General features: G+C 36.4%; 1 protein-coding gene across 1 annotated transcript in view; it reads left to right on the top strand.

Moving 5' to 3' along the window:
- TMPRSS15 (transmembrane serine protease 15) overlaps positions 1–25,492 on the top strand; it is a 136,969-nt gene that overhangs the window by 93,403 nt on the left and 18,074 nt on the right. Inside the window, exons 19-21 of the mRNA XM_024239482.3 lie at positions 13,734–13,829; positions 16,916–16,965; positions 17,124–17,298. Of these exons, the coding sequence (XP_024095250.3) occupies positions 13,734–13,829; positions 16,916–16,965; positions 17,124–17,298 (321 nt within the window). The remainder of the gene's footprint in view (positions 1–13,733; positions 13,830–16,915; positions 16,966–17,123; positions 17,299–25,492) is intronic.

Here is a 25,492-nt window from a genome sequence, read left to right as displayed (position 1 = left end):
TCTTTTGATAAAAGCTATTTTAACAGGGGTGAGAGATTTCTCACTGTGGTTTTGATTTGCATTTCTCTAGTAATTAGTGATGTTGAGCATTTTTTTCATATTCTGTTGGCTGTTTGTATGTCTTTTTTTGAGAAATATCTATTCAGATAATTTGCCCATTTTTAAAGTCAGAACCTATGTTTTTATTTCTTGTCGATTTGTTTGAGCTCTTTATATATTCTGGTTATTATGTGCTTGTCAAATGGATAGTTTGCAGATATTTTCTCCCATTCTGTGGATTTGCTCTTCACTTCGTTGGTTATTCCCTTTGCTGTGTAGAAGCTTTTTGGCGTGATGTGATCCCATTTGTCCATTTTGGCTTTGGTTGCCTGTGCTTTTATGGGCTTACTCAAGCCATCTTTGTCCAGACTGATGTCCTGGAGTGTTTCCCCCAATGTTTTATTCTAGTGGTTTCAACATTTTAGGTCTTAGATTTAACTCTTTAATCCATTTTGATATGATTTTTCTATATGGTGAGAGGTAAGGGTCTAGTTTCATACTTCATATAGTTATCCAGTTTTCCCAGCATCATTTACTGAAGAGATTGTTCTTTTCCCCCCAGTGAATGCAGTGAATGTTCTTGGTGCCTTTGTAAAAAAAAAAAAAAAAAAGAATCAGTGGGCTGTAAACATAGATTTATTTCAGGGTTCTCTATCCTATTCTCAATTCTGTTCCATTCGTCTGTTGTCCATTTTTATGCCAGTCATCTTGGTTACAATAATTTTGTAGAATATTTTGAAATCTGGTAGTGTGCAGCCTCCAGTTTTGTTCTTTTTGCTCAGGATTGCTTTGGCTATTTGGTGTGTTTTGTGGTTCCATACAAATTTTAGGATTTTTTTTCTATTCTAGTGAAGAATGTCTTTGGTGTTTTGATAGGGATTGCATTAAATCCCTATCATTAAATAGGGATTGGGTAATATTGTTATTTTAACAATATTAAGTCTTCCAATCCATGAGTATAGGATGTTTTTTCATTTGTTTGTGTCCTTTTCAATTTCTTTCATCAGTGTTTTACAGTTTTCCTTGAAGAGGTCTTTCACCTCCTTGGTTAAATTTATTTCTAGGTGTTTAATTTTTTGTGCGATTGTTGTAGATGGGATTACTTTCTTGATTTCTTTTTCAGCTAGTTGGTTGTTGATGTATAGAAACTGTAATGATTTTGTTTTGTTCATTTTGTATCCTGAAACTTTACTAAATTCAATGATTAATTCCCTTTTTTGGTGGAGTATTTAGGTTTTTCTATAGATAAGATCATGTCATCTATGAACAGAGACAATTTGACTTCCTTCTTTCCAATTTGGATGCCCTTTATTTCTCTCTTTATTCTAATTGCTTTGTCTAGGACTTTCAGTCTTATACTGGATAAGAGTGGTGAGAGTAGGTATCTTTGTCTTGTTCCAGTTCTTAGAAGAAAAGATTTCAACTTTTTCCTGTTAATATAATGTTAACTATGGCTTTGTGATATATAATCTTTATTGTGTTGAGGCACGTTCCTTCTATACCTAACTTAGCTTCTTACAGTTGGACTGAGAGCTTCCAGTTCCTGTTATATTCACAAATGCTGTGCATTTAGAATGGAAACTTCCCAGCTCCAAGCCTCATCCAAGTGATGTCAGCCTCATCAGGAACGAAATTCCTATCAAGAGCAAAGAGAGGAAATGAATTTGATTATTCATTATATAAACAATCAGTTTAGTTGAACTAATTTACGCTCCCACCAACAGTGTAAAAGCGTTCCTATTTCTCCACATCCTCTCCAGCATCTGTTGTTTCCTGACTTTTTAATGATCACCATTCTAACTGGCGTGAGATGGTATCTCATTGTGATTTTGATTTGCATTTCTCCAATGACCAGTGATGATGAGCTTTTTTTCATATATTTGTTGGCCGCATAAATGTCTTCTTTTGAGAATTGTCTGTTCGCATCCTTCACCCACTTTTTGATGGGGTTGTTTGTTTTTTTCTTGTAAATTTGTTTGTTTTTCTTGTAAATTTGTTACAACTTCTTTGTAGATACTGGATATTAGCCCTTTGTCAGATGGCTAGATTGCAAAAATTTTCTCCCTTTCTGTAGGTTGTCTGTTCACTTTAATGATAGTTTCTTTTGCTGTGCAGAAGATCTTTAGTTTAATTACATCCCATTTGTCAATTTTGGCTTTTGTTGCCATTGCTTTTGGTGTTTTAGTCATGAAGTCTTTGCCCATGCCTATGTCCTGAATGATATCGCCTAGGTTTTCTCCTAGGGTTTTTGTGGTTTTAGGTCTTACGTTTAAGTCTTTAATCCATCTTGAGTTAATTTTTGTATAAGGTGTAAGGAAGGGGTCCAGTTTCAGTTTTCTGCATATGGCTAGCCAGTTTTCCCAACATTGTGGAAGACAGTGTGGCAATTCCTCAAGGATCTAGACCAGAAATACCATTTGACCCAGCAATCCCATTACTGGGTATATACCCAAAGGATTATAAATCATTCTACTATAAAGACACATGCACACGTATGTTTATTGCAGCACTGTTCACAACAGCAAAGACTTGAAACCAACCCAAATGTCCATCAATGATAGACTGGATAAAGAAAATGTAGCACATATATACCATGGAATACTATGCAGCAATAAAAAAGGATAAGTTCATGTCCTTTGCAGGCACATGAATGAAGCTGGAAAACCAACATTCTCAGCAAACTAACACAGGAACAGAAAACGAAACACTGCATATTCTCACTCATAAGTGGGAGTTGAACAATGAGAACACATGGACACAGGGAGGAGAACATCACACACCAGGGCCTGTTGGTGGGGGACTAGGGGAGGGATAGCATTAGGAGAAATGTCTAATGTAGATGATGGGTTGATGGGTGCAGCAAACTACCATGGCACATGTATACCTATGTAACAAACCTGCACAATGTGCACGTGTCCCAGAACTGAAAAAAAAAAAAAACAACTCAGTGTATAGTTTTCTAGATCTTTGTTCATACATGTACTTTTAAACTTTTTATAAAATGGGGTCAAACCACATTCTTTTGTAATTTCTTTCTATTCCTACTTTATTGAGCATATTTTCTGTAAATAGTATATGTTAAAAAATCAATTTGGTTTATGTATATTAGTCAGAGTCTTCCTGTACTTTAAATATGTGTGTGTAATTCTTTTTATTCTACATTATAAACTTTAACAAAAACTCTTTAAACATGGGGAGCTTTCAGACATAAAGTCTTGGAAGAGGGCAAGTTGCAGGAGAAACAATGTTTTTTTGATAAAGAGTCAACAAGAGAAACTGACAGTTGTTTATTCATTTCAAGTAAAGAACTGGGTAAGTGGCATTCATTCCAAGTTCCTACTTTAAACACTAATTTTAGTTCAATAGTGAATTCAAAGAGGTGAGGTCCTAGGAAGCCGTTAGCTTCGATTGCTCGGGAGCTCTGTATAGACTCAGGAACTTAGTTTCTAAAGATTAAGCTAAGGAGATTGGGGACTTGACTTTGCTTCCACAATTGATGCACCCAAGTGCCCCGGATGACTGGGCTTTCCCTGCCCAGGAGATTTATGTCTCAATTCATCACCTTTCGAAGATCACCAAGTGATTATAAAAAGAGGAGTTCTTTCCATTGTGGTTTGTGAATTTTAACTACATTGTTTCCTGGAGGATGTATTGGGTTAAGATGAGTTATTCACAAAGGTCAAAATGATCAACACTTTACTTTGACAGAAGTTTCTTTTCAATTAATTTGAATGAAACGTGTTAGTTGGGTGAAAGCAAAATGTGGATCCCTACATTTATGTTCCTTCCAATGCATTGGAAGGAAACATACATCTTTATTACATTTTAACAGTATATAATGTAAATATGTTATTATTATTCCTGGATCAGAAATCTAAGCACTGGTGATGATATTGTATCTCTTCCATGAATAAATAAGACATGGCTTTACATGCTTATGTGGTGATGATAGACACATAAATAGATAATTACAATATAATGTGATAAATGCAATGTGCTGTAGCAGAACTTAAGTCAATAAAGGCATGTCAAGGAAGGCTTTCTAGAAAATGGCCTGAGCTGAGTGGATAACACACAGCTCTGTTCTATTTACTTACGTGGTTTCCCGAGCCAGATTTTACTCTCTAGTTCACTGATCCCATTTCCCATGAATCATAGTCCTTCTAACCAGATACAGAGACAAATAACCAGATTTTTTAGTGTATGTAACACAAGTAGTACATCCCACTGCCTTAGATACAATATTTTTGATGAAGGTCAGGTGCTTGCTTTCTTCAGAAATGAGTCAGGTAATCTCTGCAAAGACTTTAATCTTTGAGCCTGTGCTTATTAAATAGTCTCCATAGTGCTCTAGTAATTGAAAGAAAGTTATATCCTTAATGAGAATTTGTCTAGACTGGTGCATGGTAACTGAAAGAAAACTTAGTGAGTTTAAAATGATGTGTGCTTGCTGCAGCGGAAAGTAATTTGGTAGTCAATTTATTAAAAAGCCACTGTAGTCTTTCAAGATTATTTATGCAGATAGGGTACAAAATGCAATTCCCCTCAGATTCTAGTAAATCCTATGAGGCCTATTTCATTAGACTTTCCTGTTTTTATATTAAACATTTTCATTTCCTACCATTCATTACATGCATAAGTAAAAAGTACCTTGAATAACATTTTCATGTCTTTGATCAAAGTATGAAAGAAAACATTTTATACTGATGCAACAATAAAGGTTAAAAAAACTTAGGGTAGTTTTTTTTTAACGGTATTTCCTAGGAAATAGCATTTCCCTGTTACTAACCCAATATATAAATGATATAACTGATTTACCCTGCTAAATCATTAAAATCTAGAAAAAAAATCATTTCTGTAAAACTTTAGAGAATTTAGGAAATACTAATATCTCAAAAGTGGAGTTAGTTATTTGTGTTCTAATAAGGTGGCCTATGAGGAATTGGTGTTAATTTTTAAATCCCATATTAGTCCTGTCCAAGATTCTTCTAAATAGCAGGAACATCAAATTGAGCCTTACATTCTCAAATGCTAATAAGAAATGGAATTACCCCAAGGTTCTTCCATTGCAGCGGTGTTTTGAAAATATTGGGGGAAGAGATTAAAATGTTTTTAAATAAGCCTTTCAAAAGTATAGAGCATAATCATTCAAATTCTGATGTAACCACCACAGTGAATTTGTTTATACAACTTAGCACTGAGTTCCGGAACACTGGAAATAGAACCTATGTTTCATCCTAGTTTAAGTGGGTGGTAGACACACAGCGCTTCTGCCCTTGTTCATATTTTCTGCCAATGTCCCAAAATTTTCAAGTATGTGGGGAAAACCTTGACTTATTATAACTCAGGACACAAAACAACAACACAGATATGGGAACAGTAAAAAAAAAATGTAACCTTTGGCTTTAGATGATTTTTACTTAATTTGATAACTTTACACAGAAATAAATAATATTTTACATTTTTAAAATTTTTTGATTTGCAACTTCAGCACAGAAGATACGTTTATTCTTAGCTATGTTACTGTGGTGGGGTGGGTGAGAAAAGCTTTGGGCAAGATGGTGGAAAAAAATCTTATTTTAATTTGGTTTAATTGAGTTAACTACAAACTCCATCATTTACTTGAAGCACAAATTATAACTCTGATGTTTTCTCCATTTTAAAATTAGAAATGCATTAATTAAAAATAACTAAAGAGCAAATCATTAATAACAAACTACCATAATTTGATACTTTTTAACATTAATACTTAATAGGTTTAATATCTAGCAGGGTGGGAGAAAGCACAGTGATAAGACAATTATGTCTGCTCTGGGCAAGGGAGTGACAATAGGTGTACCATTGACTTGTAATACAACAGCTACATCAGCTCTTGAAGGTACAGCCTGGTTATACATAAGAATCACCTAGTCTCAGCCTCAGACTCTTAGATTCAGAATGGTCTAGGTCAGTGGATCTCAACGTGTGGTTTTAGGACCAAATTCCATCCCAGCATGGAATCACCTGGGATAAATTTATAGAAATTCAAGGGGCTGGGCGTGGTGGCTCACGCCTGTAATCCCAGCACTTTAGGAGGCCGAGGCGGGTGGATCACGAGGTCAGGAGGTGGAGACCATCCTGACTAACTCGGTGAAACCCCGTCTCTACTAAAAATGCAAAAAAATTAGCCAGGCGTGGTGACAGGCGCCTGTAGTCCCAGCTACTCAGGAGGCTGAGGCAGGAGAATGGCGTGAACCCGGGAGGTGGAGCTTTCAGTGAGCCGAGATCGCGCCACTGCACTCCAGCCTGGGCGACAGAGCGAGACTCCGTCTCAAAAAAAAAAAAAAAAAAAAAATTTATAGAAATTCAAATCCTGGAATCCTACCTCGGGCCTACTGAACCCAAAAGTCTAGAGTAAGGCCCAGCAATCTGTGATTTAATAAGCTCTTCAGGTAATTCAGATGCATTCTAGAGTTGAGAACCACCACCTAGGGTAAGCGCTCTCAACCTTTGTTTATGTGTCATAGGTACTTTTGTCAGTCTGGGGAACCTTAATTTGGAGAATCTTCTTTCTCTGTCACTCCTACTTCGGCTTACACTTTTTAATATGTATTTTGTCACCCAAGTGAGACTTTGTTGCCAGGAAATTAATAAGAATATAATTACACACAAAAAAGAGTATTTTTAAGTATATAAAATAAAACACACAGAACTACAAAGGAAATTTATTACATTAAAAATAATTATCAAAAATTTTTAAATCCATGGAAATATATATTTCTTTATTAACATATTTAACAAGATATACTGGTGGCTCTAATGACCACTGTAATATTAAAGGTGAACATAAATGATATTTTATATGTATCTAGCAACTGCAATATGGTATGAATATATCTGCAGTTTGTTTTGGTGACCATATTATAGATGTTGCTAATAATTTTGTGGTTACTCACCTACATTTGTATCAGAAGAAGAGATTAAAGTTAGTAAAAATAAAGATGTAATTATTTCTTTTCCAACTACAAACCTCCTACATGTTATCATGAACTTCCACGGATTCCAAAGAGGTGAAGGACCCCAGCTGGAGTGAGACCCAGAGGTCTTAGTTCTCTAAAAGCCCGAGGTCATTCTGAAAGAGTAGTCAAGACACGCATGTTCCTTCATATACTCATTTCAGTAGAAAACAACATAGGAGTTACACAAAGCATCCCCAAGCTTTGACAGTTTGATTTCACCTGGTAATAAAAACAAAACAAAGATACACACACACACAGACACACACACACACATCAAACAACTTTTTTCTACTGTACCAGGTTTAAACACCCTATTGAGAATCATCTGACTTAATCCAGGACATTTCTTAGTTTGTCCTAGCGTACTTTGACTTTGTTAGAACCACCCCAGACTCCCACGAACCCTGGCATAGATGAAATCAAGTGGAGAATTTTTTAAAACCTGCATCAGAAATCTGAGAAGGATATCATCAACAGAGTGAAAAATATCCATAGCAAGGTTTTCACCACCCACAGACTGGTATTATTTCTTACGTGGAAAAACATTATTCCTCCTTTCTCCTACTAAGTATTTGAATATATTTTATTGGAAATCAAGAGACTTTTGTGAAATGTCATTTCTTTGCACCACCACCATTCAGGGAGAATCTTCTTTGTCTTTCACTCCTATTTTGGCTTACAATTTTTAATATGTATTTTGTCACCAAAGAGATTCTTTGTTGTCAGGAAATTACCAAGAATATGATTATACACACAAAAGAGGGAGAACATCTCTTTTATGTTTTGGCACAATTACAAATCATCTGCCAAAAATTATCTGTAATGTATAGGTATTTATTTTGTTATATTAAAACAAGAGACTATGTTTTCCCCCAAGGCAATGTCCTTTATCATTTCCTTTGATCCTGTTATTTGGAAAAGAGGAGGTTTCTATATTCTAAAACAGAAATAGGTAAGGACAGAAAACCTTAGCCCTATGAAATTTATAACAAAACCTTCCTTATTCATTTTAGTTTTCTTCTAAAAAATGCTTCCAACTGCTCAACTTGTAATTAACGCTATATATTCTATGAGATCAATTTTTGAATAAAATCAATAAAATCCAATGAAATAATATTCCCTTTCACTCCCCCTTTAATTTTTCCTTCCTCTTTCTCCTTTCCTCATTTTCTTTCTTCTTTCCTCGTGTGCTTCTATTCTTTCTTTTTTCCTCCATGATTTTCTTCCATTATCTCTTCTCCAAAAAGGAACTGAGGTCTATATAACAAAGAACATATGTAGTAAGGTTAATAGAATACTACAGAAAAATAAGATCCAAAGAAATAAACAGGCAAATCTACAAAACATGAAAGGTTGGTGTAATTACTAACACTTATGTCTGAGATTCCTGGAGACCCACACAAAAAGGAAGACATTAAAAACCATGTAATTTTCCTCACGAAATAAGATAAATGCTAACAGTTCCACAGGGATGACAAGTTCTAAAGGACACTAAATTCTAAAGGAAATTTCACTCATATGTACTTAGAAAGTGATAATGCACTGAGAAAACTTGATAAGAAATGTAGAGTTGTGTGTCATATGCCTTCTACTCCAAACAAACAAACAAACAAACAAAAGGAACTCCAACAGCAGCAGCAGCTAAAGAAAAATGTTAAAGTGGTTCACGTTGCCCAAGGTTTCCAAGATGTTGCCCATGAAGAGATCCTGCCTCTTTGACAATCTCCTAGAAGTATCACTTCTCTCAGACATATTTTTGGTAGGAAGGAGATACCAGCAGTTTCTTTCCTTTGTAACACCATTACATCTGTAAGATAACAGAGAATAGCTACCAGACTAACCCATCAATTTATCTCTTGCTCTTAATACAGTAGCTTGCACAAAAGTAGAAATTGATTAGGTTAAGATAATCGTTTTTATTGACATTTCTTTACTTCTGAGTAAATGCCACCAACTCTTAAGGGTGGAAGTCAGAAAATCTAAAATTAATTAAACTTACCTGTTTGCTAAGAGCTATCACTGGGCTAGGTGTATGCTAGGTGTATTGTTATAAATGCAATACATGGTTAAATAATTGTAATTGAAATGTGTCCAGCTCAGAAATGGCATTTCTACCTACCTGCCCACGTGCCTTTACTCTCCTAGTGGGATGATTTGCCATCGAATCTCTTCTATCCACCAAGCCCCTGACTGTAAAATGGTCCCCCCTGCGTTCTGTCCTGCTAAATCAATCCCCTTCTTTCCCTCCAATCTTAAAAGAAACAACCATCCTTCTTCAAAAGCCTTTACAGGCTAATCCCACCTGGCTCTATTCATTACTTAAACCTTTTGGGGTGTGAAATGAGCTACAGTGCCTAGCTGCAGTATTTGCGGCATGCATTATTATTCTTTTTAGCTTTAGTGTGTCCAAAGGCCTCAAAACATCCCCGCCTAAGCTCCTGCTCCAGGGAAGAATTCTTATCACAGCAAATTCAGCCTGAGAAGTGAGACAAAAGAGAAGAAACCTAGGCAGGGCCTAAGAAGAGAGGCAGAAGATTTAATACCATGCAAGTATCCTTGAGATATCCTTTTTTCCTCCCTAGAATTCTTCTATGAGTATATTTTTATACTTCATCTATGACCTCAAAAATAATAATGGTTGCATCTATATGCTTCTTTTCTCACATGAAATAAAGTTTTCCTAAAATAAGGAGAGCTCTTTGAGGTTATATAACCCATAAAAATGGCAATAAAAGCTTAGAAATAGGTTTCCAGGAGGCATTAGTATGTCAACAAGGTAATGTTATATGGAGTTTCTATGTGATACTAAACTTCTGATTTCAACTAGCTATGTGAATGTGTAATGAAGTTACCTAAATATGCAAATATGGAACATTTTAAAGATTTAGAAAATGTACAGTCTAGTTTTAATCTTTACAGAGTGCCTCTCTAAAAATCAACACTAATTTCCTTGCAAGAAAAGAAAACTGAGGCAGTAAGAGCCTCAGGTGCATGATTAAATTACAGAACTTAATATAATGCATTCCCTCTGAATTCAATTTTTTAGTAGTTCTGAGATTTTTGTCTTTCAAAAGTAAATGGTGACTTCACATAGGGTAATCTTTTATTCTGTCAAGAAAATTTTTAATGTATATTTATTGCCTCGTGATTTCTTAAAATAAGGAATAGTTTGTTGTAAACTTCTGCTGCTTTTTAATGTGTTTACAGTGCATACAAAGAAATAAATTGTGTTTAGTCAGAAAAAGAATGAGTTTGACTTGGCAGGATTTGAAATGCAGGTAGTCCATCACAAATCCCAAATTTAACATGTAGAACAGACATCTGGAAAAATATTTGTATGAACTGAGGGCTCTATACCCTACTCTTATGTTACTGGTAACAATATTTAGTACAAAAATGTAAATATGTGATAATTTTGTAACTATTTTTGAAGGAGCATTTTGTTCAACTACTCTAAATAACCCAAGACGACATATTTATATTTGTTTTCTCATGTTAAATTTGAGACTAAAAATGTTGAAAATATCATCTCAGAAAATTACGCATCTTTTATCCATGTGTATATGTATCTCCAGTTTTCTCTGCTAGATACTGAAAGTGCCACCATGGAGCAGCATTTGAAAATCTCAGGGTGGAACAAGTGGCATTTACTGAATACCCATTATTCTTAAAAATTTGGGTCTAGTTGTCTTTCCTTCTAGAATAGGCATATGTTTAAAAAAAAAATCACTGTCAATCCTATCCAATGCATGCCAGAAGTAGATGTGTAATAAATAGGCTTGCTTAAAAAATATTTACAAATAATTTTTAAATACTTGTTCAATTTAGTTTTTCTCCAAATTTTGGTGTGAATTTCCAGAGAAATTAATGTATCTGGCCGGGTGTGGTGGCTCACACCTGTAATCCCAGCACTTTGGGAGGCTGAAGCAGGTGGATTACTTGAGGTCAGGAGTTCACAACTAGCCTGGCCAACATAGTGAAACCCCCTCTCTACTAAAAATACAAAAAAATTAGCCAGGTGTGGTGGCACACGCCTATAGTCCCAGCTACTCGGGAGGCTGAGTCAGAAGAATCACTTAAACCTGGGAGGCAGAGGTTGCAGTGAGTCGAGATTGAGCCACTGCACTCCAGCCTAGGCAACAGAGTATCAAAAAAAAAAGAAAAGAAAAGAAAAGAAAAGAAAGAAGGAAAGAAGGCAGGAAGGCAATAAGGAAGGAAGGAAGGAGAAAGAAAGAGAGAAAGAAAGAAGAGAGAGAGAAACAAAGAAAGTGAAAGAAAAAGAAAGAAAGAAAGAAAGAAAGGAAGAGAAAGAAAGAAAAAGAAATGTATACCTTCAGTCTCTGTCTTAAAAGAGATATCCAAGGGACAGGGGAAAAGGATAGCTATAGATAAGTGAAGAGTCTAAAATCCACCTCTCTAACATCTATTTTTAATTATATACCTTTCCAAAGGTTTCCTCATTTAGACATGAGTGCCTTAAAACAGATTATTGGGTATCTAGAAGTCACTTTGTATGTCAAAAAGCAGAGCCTCGTGCCAGTAGCAGAAAAGGATGCCATATTTGGCTATAACATGATTTCCTGACTATAGCAGGCACCAGGATCACCTGGAAGGCTTGGTGAAATACAGATAGCTGGACCCTACCCTAGAGCAGGCCTAAGACTGCTGGCTAAGTCGGCCTCGAGTGAGGGTGGAGAATTTGCCTTTGGACCTATGTTCTCTCCTGAGGCTGATGCTGCTTGTCTGGAGAGAGCATCACTTTGAGAATGTGTCATGGGGAGTCAGGAACATGGAAAACTACCTAGAAGAATGTTCAACACACAGCAGGCATTCAGCTGCTCACCTGCTCAGAATGAGGAAACTAGAAATGAAACTAGAAATGATCAAACACAGGAAAAGAAGAGAGATGTCTAGAAGAGAGGTTGGAGAATGACTCTCCCAACCAACCAACTTTACTCTGGCAGCAGTGATGTTCACGAACCAACCAATTCCAATGATGTTTCTGGAGCCTGCAGACAGCAAAACACAACTAAAGCCTCTTTAATTTGAAACGGCATCCCTTGATATTTTTGAAAGCTGAGATTACTGTGAGGATTTCTACCAAAACCTGCAAAAATGGTAAAATGCAAGGTCCTCTAACATCTGTTTTTATCTACATTCAGTCTGCTCTAAATGTGTGAGTACTTAAATACAACTGTTCTGCATCTGTGAATTTCTTCATGATCTGGAGCATTCCAGACTTTCTACATTCTCAGCTACCCTTTGACATCTGCATACCTGTTTTGTTTTCTAAGCCATAGCAAATATATTTTATGTAAATATTTAAATGAGATTTTCCTTCTGCCCACTTGGTGGAATAGCATAATCTCTAACAATAGGAATTCCAAGGCTCATCTTTCCCTTAGTAAGTCCATTTCAGGCTTTATTAAAGTATGGTAATGGATCTGTGTGCTTCAGTTACTTTTATCTGTTTACAAAATAAAAGTGCAAGATTTAAATTCTGGAACATTAAATAGACATCTATTGTCCCAGCTCTATGTTCAGTAGATGAAAGTTACTAAACATTCTTTCAGCTTGATAAAAGCATTAAAAGAGAGACGAACCACTTTCTAAATAGTTCGTATCTTCGAATTGATCAGGAAAGCTTTGAATGTTACTTGGAAGTTCCCTGGAAACAGACAGAAAAGGGTCAGTGTTGGCAATAGCCTGGGGAAGACATTGGGGCTTCTTTTAAAGAGTCAATGGGTGGGTCCATCACAGTACTCCAAAAGGTAGAACCACATCATCTCCCTGCTCACCAGTAGAAGAGAGCAGAAATCAGGATGTTTCCAGCCTAAAGGCATATTTTTATATGATGATTAAAATCTGAAATAAAAGGCAAGAAACAAGATTAAGAATTAAAAGCTAAAAGTCTCCAGCTAAGTCTAAAAAAGAGTGTCAGGATAATTAAGAGAAATCTTCAATTAGAGCTCACAGTTGAGAGCATGGGAATTACAGGTTTTCAGGGAAAAGAAAGCCTGGGGCCTAAATGTCTTTGATCACACAGAGGTGTCTCTCTCCATCCTGTGGTGCCTCGCCAATTGACACATGAGCAGACCAAGGCTGCATAGTCTCTCTTTTAGTGCAATCACATGACTTCCTTTAAATTAGGGCTTCTTAGCCTTTGAATTGAATGAAATATCAAGAACAAAGCAAAAGTAAACACTGAAGATAGTCTCTGTCTGTGTTGTTCTCTACATGCACTTTTAAAAAGACGAGCTAAAAAAAAAGATGAGCTATACAACAGGAGAAAAGCTTAATAAATTACAGTGCAGCAATGCTGGGAAATTGGCATTCAAAGCGGTTTTTATGGAAACTATTTGACAACATAGAAAAAATCACCTTTATAAAACCAGGTAACTAAGTGATATATGTAATGATTTAACCTTGTAAAATAATATGTAAGAATGCAAACAAAGACTAAAGACATTACATTAAAGTTAAAATTACATTTCATGTGATTATGGGTAATTCTACTGATTTGCATCATCCTTTAGATAGGAAAACACTTGAAGCTTTATATTAAAATGTTAATTTTTTTGGCTGGAATCCCATAATTTGTTTTACTGTCCACAGCATTAAGGAACTGAAAGTCTAGCTTATGGTCTTTTCTTTATGCTCTTGTTTTGTCTGTATGCTTTTTTCTTTTTTCTCTAGGAGTGGAAACTCATCAATGCCAATCTTCTCTACCGATGGTGGACCATTTGTCAAATTAAACACAGCACCTGATGGCCGCTTAATACTAACACCCAGGTGGGTCCCTAAATCTGTTCTTAGGCTAGTTGTACATAGACATGAAAGAAGATAGATTGTTGAAGCCAGCCAGATTTGAATGCTATTACATACTGGTCATATAATCTTGAAAGTTATTTGACTTATATTATTATTTAAGTAATCTCAAACAGTATCTATTTAATATCTGATAACATTTTCTAACCCTAATATATATAAGATGGTCAAAAGAAATATTCTATATGTAAATTTCTGGCACTCTCATAGGGATTTGACATGTTTTAATTTTATACCCTTTTGTATCCTTAGCCTCAGATTAATTAACAATTAAATCACATGGAAAGAAACTGTGAGAACTGGGATAAAACAGGTCCAGTGTTGATCAGACTAAAGGAGGCAGCACAAATTAGCTACCACTAAAAGAGAAAAAAGAGGGGAAAATCGTGATATTCTTTTCTCTTCCTTGGCAAATAGATCATGAATATTAAATGAAGAAGTCTAGACCTTTCGTCGTGTCTACATATTCTCTTTTACTTTTTAATATTAGGTTTATTTTTATAGCCTTTACTAAGGTATTAAAAAGCAGCATCTTTCCTGTATTCAAAGATCTGTTTTGGCTTAGATTAAGTCATTTCTCCTACTTGGGTGTTAATAGTAATTTTTGTTGAAATTGGCTTCTGAATTTTACATTTCCATTAAAAAACAGCTGTGGGTGGGAAGAATGTAACTGCAAGAAGCCATAACTACAAACAAGGATTTGAGATGCTTTGCTGGTATATTTTGTTTAATGGTGAAAAATGAAATTAGATAATTATTCAGTTTTTCGCGAAAAGTTACCATTTCTGTGAGCTTAACCAGTAAAAAAATAAAAATGGTAAAGGAGTATTTCAAGTACCAAAAAAAGAACTTTACAGTTGAATGTTTCATATCAATGTTTGCTGGGCCTTGACTGATATTATGAGTCTCATCGGATATGAAGCAACGCATCTGCAAATGAGAAAGCAGGCTTCTAGATTTCCTTTCCTATAAGGCATGTCTAAATTTATATTACCATATAGATCCTGAAGCAGTTTGAACATTGAGAATTTCTTCTTTTCATGTCTTAGAGGCATTTAAAAATTTGTAAGAAAAAAGTTATTTAAAATCATTTATGTTAATTATATGCATGCTTGAGATCAGAACTAGCTTATTCTATGCTTATCAACGAAATGCCAGTATCATTTTCCATTGATGTCACTATTATAATGTATGTGTGTGTTATTTGAAAGAGACATCATTTATAGACATATTTTAACCTTTCATCACATCAACAAGCCAGTTAATTAAATGTCCTTAATCCCTTCCTTAATTTGCCACATTATATTGGGTTGGCAGAAAATCAGACATATGTTCATTTACTTATTTATTTGGTTAATTTATTTATGCATTTATTGTTTATTGCATAGATGATTATGTTTGTATCCCTATGAAAACTGGTGTTTTTGGAAATGCCCTTGCGCTAGTGGTTGTAATAAAAAATAAGTAAAACAAGAGGATGTCAGGGAAAATGATTCAGCCAACTATAAAAATCTACTGACCTATATACTGATTCTTTTTTTTTTTCTTTTTTTTGAGACGGAGTCTCGCTCTGTCGCCCAGGCTGGAGTGCAGTGGTGTGATCTCGGCTCACTGCAAGCTCCACCTCCCAAGTTCCCACCATTCTCCTGCCTCAGCCTCCCAAGTAGCTGGGGCTACAGGCGCCCGCCACCACGCCTGGCTAGTTTTTGTGTATTTTTAGTAGAGACGGGGTTTCACCGTGTTGGCCAGGATGGTCTCGATCTCCTGACCTCGTGATCCGCCCGCCTCGGCCTCCCAAAGTGCTGGAATTACAGGCGTGAGCTACCGCGCCCGTCCTATTCTGATTCTTTAACCTATTGTGAGATATATGCAGACTCAGACCACCATTTCCCATCACAGGGTGAAAAAAAGGGGAGTTAACTGAGACTTCCTTGGGGTGTTATAAATACATGTCGATATATCTAGATTGATATACATGCATGCACACTAGTTACTAAAAAGATAGACTTCCCTATATTTCAACTAAAATCATTCTGTGTTGTAAAGAATATGCCAGTCATTCAATATGGATACATATGATTTCAAATAAAATTTATCATATATTTTCCTGAAACACTGAATTGCTTTGATTAGACATGTGGATCTTAGGTCTTACTTACGTTGCATTTTTAAAGATCTAAACAGCATGCACAATTAGCTGCAGCTAAGTATGTAAATGTAAGTCATTACAATTATTTGTGTATCTGCATGTATAATGTGTGTGTTTCAATGTAGCCGATATCTGCAGTGGTTGCATTTGGAAATAGTGGGAGCAAGTACTTTAATTTCTTGTGTTATACTGATCTCTAGTGGCTTTTAAGTAGAATGCATTGTAAAACAAATTTGCTTAGTTTCTGTTTAAAATGGAATTCTTGACACTGAAAAAAGTTGGTATTTAAATTTCTAAGCAGGTGATGCGTTTTCAGTAATTTATGCCTATGCTTTCTTTTATATGTGCTTGTTACGTGTCTGCCCTCCTTGAAAGCAGCACCTGTGACGCATTCATCGTTCAGTTCCCTGAATGAAGCACACAGCCTCATACACGGTGTTGGGCATGGAATAGTTGCCGGATTGGCAATACTGACGCATACTCTGTGTTATAGAATGATGAAAACCAATGTCAGTTCAAGTAACATAACAATATCTATCATTTATAGAATTTCATTGTGTATAAGTCCCTGTAATAGTTTTATTGCAAATATTGCTTTTTATTCTCACGACACTCCAATAAAGTATTATCACCCCCATTTTGTGGAAGAAGAAACTGGGTCTCAGGGACATGGAGCGACTTCCGTGAAGTTACATAGAAATCGTAGAATAAGGATGCAAACTCACCTCTATTTGACATTAAACTGGGGCTTCTTCGGCTTACAATTCAGTCTCCCTACATTTCATATATGAGACATTAAGATGTCCATTTTACTAAAGCAAAAGTAGGATAACCTACACGATGTTTGACTTTAAATTATTAAACGCATAATTTTAAAAATATGATTGTTCTTCTATTACAGTCAACAGTGTTTACAGGATTCCTTGATTCGGTTACAGTGTAGCCATAAATGTAAGTAAATATGTTGTCATATCCCACTTCAAGCATTCTGTTTAAAATTCTGAATAGAGTTTTATGTCACCTGAAGTTATTTTGTTACCACTCAATTTTCACCATCAGAAGAAATGACAAAAATGAAATAGATGCTCTTTCTCCAATTATTTTAATAGCTTGTGGAAAAAAACTGGCGGCTCAAGACATCACCCCAAAGATTGTTGGAGGAAGTAATGCCAAAGAGGGGGCCTGGCCCTGGGTTGTGGGTCTGTATTATGGCGGCCGACTGCTCTGCGGCGCATCTCTCCTCAGCAGTGACTGGCTGGTGTCCGCCGCACACTGCGTGTATGGGTGAGTGTGATGTCAAGTGTCCCTTCCCAAACTAGGTCACCACAGCAGACACTGCCGAGTATCCCATTTCATGCAGCCTCACAAAACCATCCCACCAGGGAAATCCTGCTGTTTATGACATTATAAACCTTCCAATTACTTTCCCATTAATGTCATGTATGAAAATAGAGATAAATTTTAAAAAATTATTCTTCATTAGATATGAATATTAATCCTTCTACATTAGATATTACATCATTAGATCTTTTTACACTTTTACATACATAAAAATGGAAACTTTTGCCAATTCAGAAGGTAAGCATTTTTAAGAGTGTGAAATTAGTATTTATTGTATAAATCGTACTGGTTACCATTCAATTTGTCCAATATTTATGGCTAGCAAATTGTCAATATCAGAAAGTATGCTTAGGTAGCCCTCAAATTACAACTATACTGTGCTCTGGAAATTCATGGATAAGCACTTTGTTGTGAATTAAGATAAAAGTACTTAGTTCTTAAGTCAGATCTATTTTGATTGCTACCTATTAACTGAAATTTAGAACTAATATCAACCATATCTGACTCTGTTTTATACTATAATAGGAGAAGACACATGTTGAATTTTGACATTTATTTTGCAGTCTTAGAGGAGAGAACAGAGTGGATGGAAGGGGGTGGTAAAGGAGGAAAAACTAAATGATCCTGGGCCCAAGAACAGGTTCATTCTCCTCTTCCACATGAAAGATGACACCTCTCTAGATAGTCACATGGTTCTGAATTTGGTCAGGGAAAAAGGGAGCTTCCTTATAGAATATGCATGAGCTTGATCTAGAACTGATCTCCTGTCCCTCTGTCAGTGAGGCATCCAGTGAATGACCTTACCCATGAGGATTAGAGTAAGCCTCTCTGTAGCCAGCATCCAGAACCTCTAAGGAAAGAACCGTGTTACGAGGAAAGAACCAGGCGTGGACGAGGCAGCCGTAGTTAATCAGGTTACAAGACTCAACTTTCCTTACCCACATAGATATTTACCTTGGGTAAATAAAGACGAACTGTCAGACACAGAGATTGTGAAAATTTTAAAGGAGATAGGGAAAGCCAGGTAGAATGAACATTAAAAGATTGCACTTATGCCTAAATACCCATTATATCAGAGTGAAAGTAGACTCAAATGCATAATCCCAGGACTTTGGCGAAAAAGGACCCTCAACTAGATCTCAGGTTTGCCAAATAGCTGGTCTCCAAAGGAGCTACCGACAGCACCATCCCATCTACATCTAAAGCTCTCTCTGATTCTATCCATTGAGTGTTACATCCTGGAGACTAAATTACAGCCTCTCCCATAACTAAAGTGTACCCTCTTGACTTTGCTGCCTCCTAATAATCATATTGTAATTTATTTTCGTACTATAACAAGCGTCTGTAGAGACAATTTTTCCATCCCCTTCTAAACATGGCTTTAATCTTTACACATATTGTTTGCGTTGGACATGTCACGGATAGGGTAACATCTGTATCCTAACTGTGATGCAAATTGAAGCTAGTTTTAGCTAAAGAGTCAGTGTTTTCTGTTGCACATAGGTAGATCTTAATAAGTTAGCAACCTTGCTATATCAACCTTGAATTTGGCGAATTCCTGTTTAATGTTCTTGCCAAACATATGCTGTCTAAACGTCAATCAGGCTCGCGGTAATATTAGTGATGTCTTTCAATTATCTATTTTACAGATGTACTTCTAATAGGTCAATGATACCAATCTCATAGCTTTCCAAACAACAAATATGTGTAGAAAATAGAAAGGCAGTTTTACCTAGTATAAACCCATGTCCAATTGTTACCAGAGAAAAGGAGTCCAGATCCAGGCGCCAAGAGAGGATTCTTGGATCTCACACAGGAAGGAATTCAAGGCCAGTCGCAGAGTGCAGTGCAAAGAGATCGTTTATTGAAAGCTCCTGAGTCACAAAGTAGGGGCATCCTTAGAAAGCAAGAGAAGCAACGCCTTGTCTTTAAGTTTTTCTTCTATGGGGGTCTTGTCTATGTAAAGACTAAACTAGGCTGTGTCTGCATGAGAGTAACCTTGAGAAAATTTCTTATTCCATTGATTTAGAGAAAACAATCCTTGACATTGCAGTGGATAAGTACATCAAAGCATAATTATCTTGAAAGCATATATTGTTATGGGTGTTGATACATTTGGACTTTCCATTGTAGGAATGTGTCCTTGTAGGTATCTTTAGGCTGCTTCCCCAACAATAAACATTTTATGACTATGGGTCATGACCAGCAAAGAATGTGTCTTGTTAGTCTCAAGATGGGGCTGAACTTAAAATGGCGTTACTTTGGCTCTCCTAGGCTCCTGCTTCTCTCACACAATCACATAGGACAATCAAATGTCTTTTCAGTTTCAAGTTAAGCACAAGCAAAGGTAAGTTGTACTAGAATTCTGATGAATTCAAAATTATCCTTACCAACCACGCATTTTACTCTCCTTAGTCATTCAATGGAATTATTTTTTTCTCTAGTGCCTGGGAGTTTTCTTGCTTTCTACTTCAGGTCTCTAACAAAGAAAGTTTCTGATATTGTTTTAGATAGTTTAATCAAAAACTGTTTTATCAGTATGTTAACACTGGCTCTTATCTGTCTCTTTAAAAGCCTAATTGTGCTATGGAAAGCTTAATTTCCTAATAAAAAGAATAACTCAGATCAAGCAAGTTATTAAACTCATGCTACACAAGTGGCTTGTCCTCAGTGTAAACCTGTTCCAGGTGTTTTAACCTGCGGGTGGTTAAATGGTTTAATTGAACAGCTCTTCTGTTTAATCTTATCATCAACACTTCATTTGCATTCCTCAGGCTAAGTTCTGAGTGATTCTAAATAACCCTGTGCCTGTTCGGTTTCTCTATCATGGTGTTGTCCTTTTACAACCTTAAAAGAAGGATTTGGAAAAGTGTGGGCCAACCTTCCCGTGGTTTAAAGGGCAAATTTGACTTTGAACCAAAGGAGAGGATTTTAATCCTGTATATCCAACAAATCACATGTGTGATTATGGACAAGCAACTTAGTATCTCTAAGTTTCCATTTCCTCATCTGTAGGAAGTTCATAAGGATATCTATCTTGCTTGTCAGGACAACAATAAGATGCTGCAATGCTTTTGCCTACCGCGATTCATGCAAGAATGTGCAACAAAATGTTGACTGTGTTGCAGTTCCTGCATAGGAAAGCTCTATGAAAGAAGACGCCAAGTCTTGCACAACAGATATTCAGCGTATATATTTTCTGAAATTTTTATATTGATATAATTTCAAACATGCATAAAAATTGCAAAAATAGTACAGAGAGCTCTTTATACCTTTACTCAGACTCACCAATTGCTTACATTTTCCTCTGTATATTTTATTATCATCTCTTTCTAAGTCAGGAGACTTTTTTTTCTGAACAATTTCATAGTAGGTTAGATGTATTTTTATACTCTTATGTACTCAGAGTGTTTTTACTAAAAACTTCCTACAGAATCACAGCAAATCATGGAAATTTAACATTAATGAAATACAATCCTAATTAATTGTCACAAATATGCTCTTTATTTTGTTTGTATGTTTGCCATGTTAGGACCAATTCAGGATAGTGTATTGCATCTGGATGCTACACTTTTTTCATCTCCTTTAGTGTAGACTAGCCCCTTTCTGTATTTCTTGTTTTCAATATTTTTGAATACAAGCCAGTTATTAGGTAGGAAAATTCTTCTATTTGAAAAAAAAAAAAACCCTCAAGCTTGCTCCTTTATCAGCCTTAATATAGTCCTACTCTTTGAGAACTTCTTTTATTTTCTGTCAAAATAAGATGTTCCAGGTTAATCTTGTGTGTTTTCTATCCTAGCCCTGAAGTCAACTTTTCTGTAAGAAACCTTATTTCTATTTAACTAATTTCAGTTATTTCTGTATTTTGGTAAACATGATCTTGTGTGCTTATGGCTACTGTTGTTGTGTCCTGTTCCTAAAACTATACCATGAACAAAGTTCTGTTATATACCTACAAATATATACTCAAAACAATGACTCCAACTCAAATAGAATACTACAGGATAAATTCTAACCTCGTCTTCTTCTGTATTTTTACATCTTGATTCCAATAACGAAAAACATTGTTCCTATTATCCACAAGCTATTGATGTATTTGCTGAAGTCTGGAAAGCCTAGAACACAAAAAGGAGTTTGAGAATTGCTAACTCACACTACTGCATAAAGCAGACTCATCAACCAAGGTTTCATATTTGTTTTCCATTCTTTTTTTCCTGCTGACATATAGGAAAATGCATAAACTTAAGTATACAAATTGATGCATTTTTTAAATGCATGCACCTGTTAAACTGACATTCCTCTGAAGATATAAAACATTCCAATCACCCAAAAAGTTTCTCCATTACCTCTTTCTAGTCACTCACATCCCAGCTTCCAGAAGCAAATATGGAGTCACATGGGTGGGCTATCATATATAGATTTACAGTCTGGATCACAGTCATTGAACAGACATCTATTAAAGATGAAATTAGTGACAGGGAGCCTCTTGACAATATCTCATTCTTTAATTTAGCTTTTCAGAGCAGACTAGAGACATCACAGGGATTACCTGATTTCTTATTGAAACAATTCCTTAAAATATGTGTTAACACTCCTGAAATAAATAATTTCATATATGAGGTATTTGGGGCATGGTGAGAAATACAAACTACTATTTATACTTTATTTATTTATTTATTTATTTATTGAGACAGAGTTTTACTCTTGTTGCCCAGGCTGGAGTGCAATGACACAATCTCGGCTCACACCACAACATCCGCCTCCCGAGTTCAAGCGATTCTCCTGCCTCAGCCTCCTGAGTAGCTGGGATTACAAGCGTGCACCACCACACCTGGCTAATTTTGCATTTTTAGTAGAGACGGGGTTTCTCCATGTTGGTCAGGCTGGTCTTGAAAGCCCAACCTCAGGTGATCTGCCCACCTTGGCCTCCCAAAGTGCTGGGATTACAGGTGTGAGTCACCGTGCCCGGTCTATTCATAATTTATTTAGTACTCCATTTATTAAACTGATATAACTAATAAAACTTTGAAAATCAACTTTTTAAACAGTTAAGTATTTATAATAAAATAACGTTACTTGTTACCATAATTACAATTTAAAATTTGGATTTTTTTGAATGCCTCATGCTTTAAGCAGAACACAGAACATATATCAATTCAATAATTTTTAAATACTTAATTTCTACTTAAACCTATCCTAAAGTATACAAATAATTAGTTTAATTTTATTTTTCTGTTTATCTCCCTAGTCTTATCGCTCTAGGGAGTTAGGCTTGTAATACATAATGTTCTTCAGATTGCAGAAATACTATAATATCATTTTAAGATTATGGTAATATTTGCAGATAAAAAAGAGGAAGAGCAGCTGGGCGCGGTGGCTCACACCTGTAATCCTTGCACTTTGGGAGGCCGAGGCGGGCCTGAGCTCGGGAGTTTGAGACCAGCCTGGGCAACATGGTGAAACCCCATCTCTACTAAAATACAAAAGAAATTAGCCAGGTGTGGCAGCGTGTGCCTGTAGTCCCAGCTACTCGGGAGGCTGAGGCAGGAGAATTGCTTGAACCCGGGAGGCGAAGGTTGTGGTGAGCCGAGATCGCACCACTGCACTCCAGCCTGGGCGACAGAGCAACAAAACACTCTGTCTCTACAAAAAAAAAAAAAAAAAAAAAAAAAAAGCCGGGCGCAGTGGCTCACGCCTGTAATCCCAGCACTTTGGGAGGCGGAGGCGGGCGGATCACGAGGTCAGGAAATCGAGACCATCTTGGCTAACACGGTGAAACCCTGTCTCTACTAAAAATACAAAAAATTAGCCGGGCGTGGTGGCGGGCACCTGTAGTCCCAGCTATTCTGCAGGCTGAGGCAGGAGAATGGCGTGAACCCGGGAGGCGGAGCTTGCAGTGAGCCGAGATCGCGCCACTGCACTCCAGCCTGGGCGACACAGGGAGACTCCGTCTCAAAAAAAAAAAAAAAACAAAAACAAAACAGGAAGAGCATTTTCTTAGGACAATAGAGACTTCTCTTTTAAATGCTATTTGTGTAAATATATGGGGTACAAAGTGTAATTTTGTTACATGGGTGGATTGCGTAGTGATGAAGTCAGGGCTTTTAGGGTATCCATCACCTGAATAACGTACACTCTACCCATTAATTTCTTAATATCCACCCACCCCCCACAGCACCATCCTTCTAACTCTCTCTGATCTATCATTCCACACTTTATGTCCACTGTACATTATTTGGCTCCCACTTATAAGTGGGAAATTTGAAATTTGTCTTTCTGCATGTGATTGTTTCACTTAAGATAATGGCCTCCAGTTCCATCCATGTTGCTGCAAAAGACATGATTTTATTCTTTCTCCTGGCTGAATAGTATTTCATTGCATATATATACCACATTTCTTTATCCAGTTGTCTGTTGATGAACACTTATGTCGATTCAGTGTCTTTTCTATTGTGAATAGTGCTGTTATAAACACACAAATGCAGGTATCTTTTTGATATACTGATTTCTTTTCCTTTGGATAGATTCCTAGCAGTGGGATTACTAGATCAAATGGTAGTTCTATTCTTGATAGTCAAAGATAGTAGAGATTTCAAGGGTAGGTTAGTAATATTGACTTTGGTTAGAGCTTAGGTCTTGGATCCTTTTCGAAAATATTTCAAGTTTGAGTGCTAGTCATCTTCCTAAAAGTTAATATTATCTTACTGTATCACTAAGACTTTTTAGACTTATGTCTTTATTAGAGGTTTTATCAACTTCCAATCTTGTGTTTCCCTGTAAAATTATGTTTCCTGTAAGTCTCTCTTGACCCATATCGTGCAATCCATTTCCTTGACACCATTCTATTACCACTATTTTAATAACATATGTCTCTTTGGCAAGTATCTCATTATAATTATTAGTGCGCTCAGAAATTTTATTTCCTAAAAGTTTCTATTGTATCTCTGAAGTTACCTCTACTTTGATAATTAATTCATCATCTTGGATCACATTGTTGAGCCACCTTTTTTCTTAGTTATTTTGCATAACCACTTGTTACACAAAGAAGGATTATTTTAATAGTTAGAGTTTGAGACTCTAAACATTAAAAAGAAAAAAGAGCTGGGTGGGGTGGGAGAAGACTGAGGAAGAACAGAGAGTGAAATGATGTGGATTGATATGCAACTCTGCCCTTTACCTGGCTGTTATGAGGAACCACTGGTAATATTCATTCCTTCCTGCTCGTGGAGTGCTTACTGTTTTTTATATATGCATTCAATCAGATGACATTTGCTGAGCACTTATCCTGTGCTAAGTATTTTTCTAAGTTTGGAGATGATAGTGCTGTACAGACCAACAAAATCTTTCCTCTGATATGGTTTATATGACATGTTAAGGCTGAAAAACATTTAAATAAATACTTTAGCAGTGATACATGCAGTAAAGAAAAGTAGTATGAACAGAAGGTATGATAAGAGCAGGAAGGTTGTTTTCGATCCAGCGGTTGGAGAAAGCTTCGCATACTAATTGAAAACGGAAGGAAAATCTAAAGAAATGAAGGAGACTGTTACACAAATTTCTTGGAAGATAACAGCAAACTGTGATGCTCTGGGGTAGAAGTGAGGTAGACTTACTCCAAACACCTCAAGAAGCCCTGCTGCTGTTGCCCAGAAGGGGATTGGCAGAGTGGCAGTGATGAGACTGGAACTATGGATCAAGCCCTGGAGAGGTCTCAGGAGGCTAAATAGGTAAATAGGCTGAGGGACCATGTGGAGGACCAAAGAGTGACATTATCCAATCAGGCTAATGTGTGAAGATGGGACTGCTGGGAGGAGCAAACGTGAAATCAGGGAGACCAGTTAGGACCATAGCTGAAGAAGCTGAGGAAGTGGCTGGATCTCTTTAGTAAGTTCCGATGGTTAGAGTCATCAGCATTTATTAACGATCACAGGTATGGAGTAAGGAAAAGAGAATGGAGTGAGTGTTGATATCATTTACTGAGACGAGGAAAACAGGAAGAAATCAGATTGGAAAGAGAGTGAGAGTTCTAATTTGTATATATTAAGCTTGGGACTGCCTATTAGACATCCAGGTTGGTATCAGCCAATGATGTCAGCCTAGGGACATACAAATCTAGACAAATTTAGAAGTTTTCAGT

Source organism: Pongo abelii, chromosome 22 (genome assembly GCF_028885655.2).
Source record: "Pongo abelii isolate AG06213 chromosome 22, NHGRI_mPonAbe1-v2.0_pri, whole genome shotgun sequence".
NCBI lineage: Eukaryota > Metazoa > Chordata > Mammalia > Primates > Hominidae > Pongo > Pongo abelii.
Note: the sequence above shows the minus strand (reverse complement) of the source record. Positions and strands in the feature narration are given on the sequence as shown.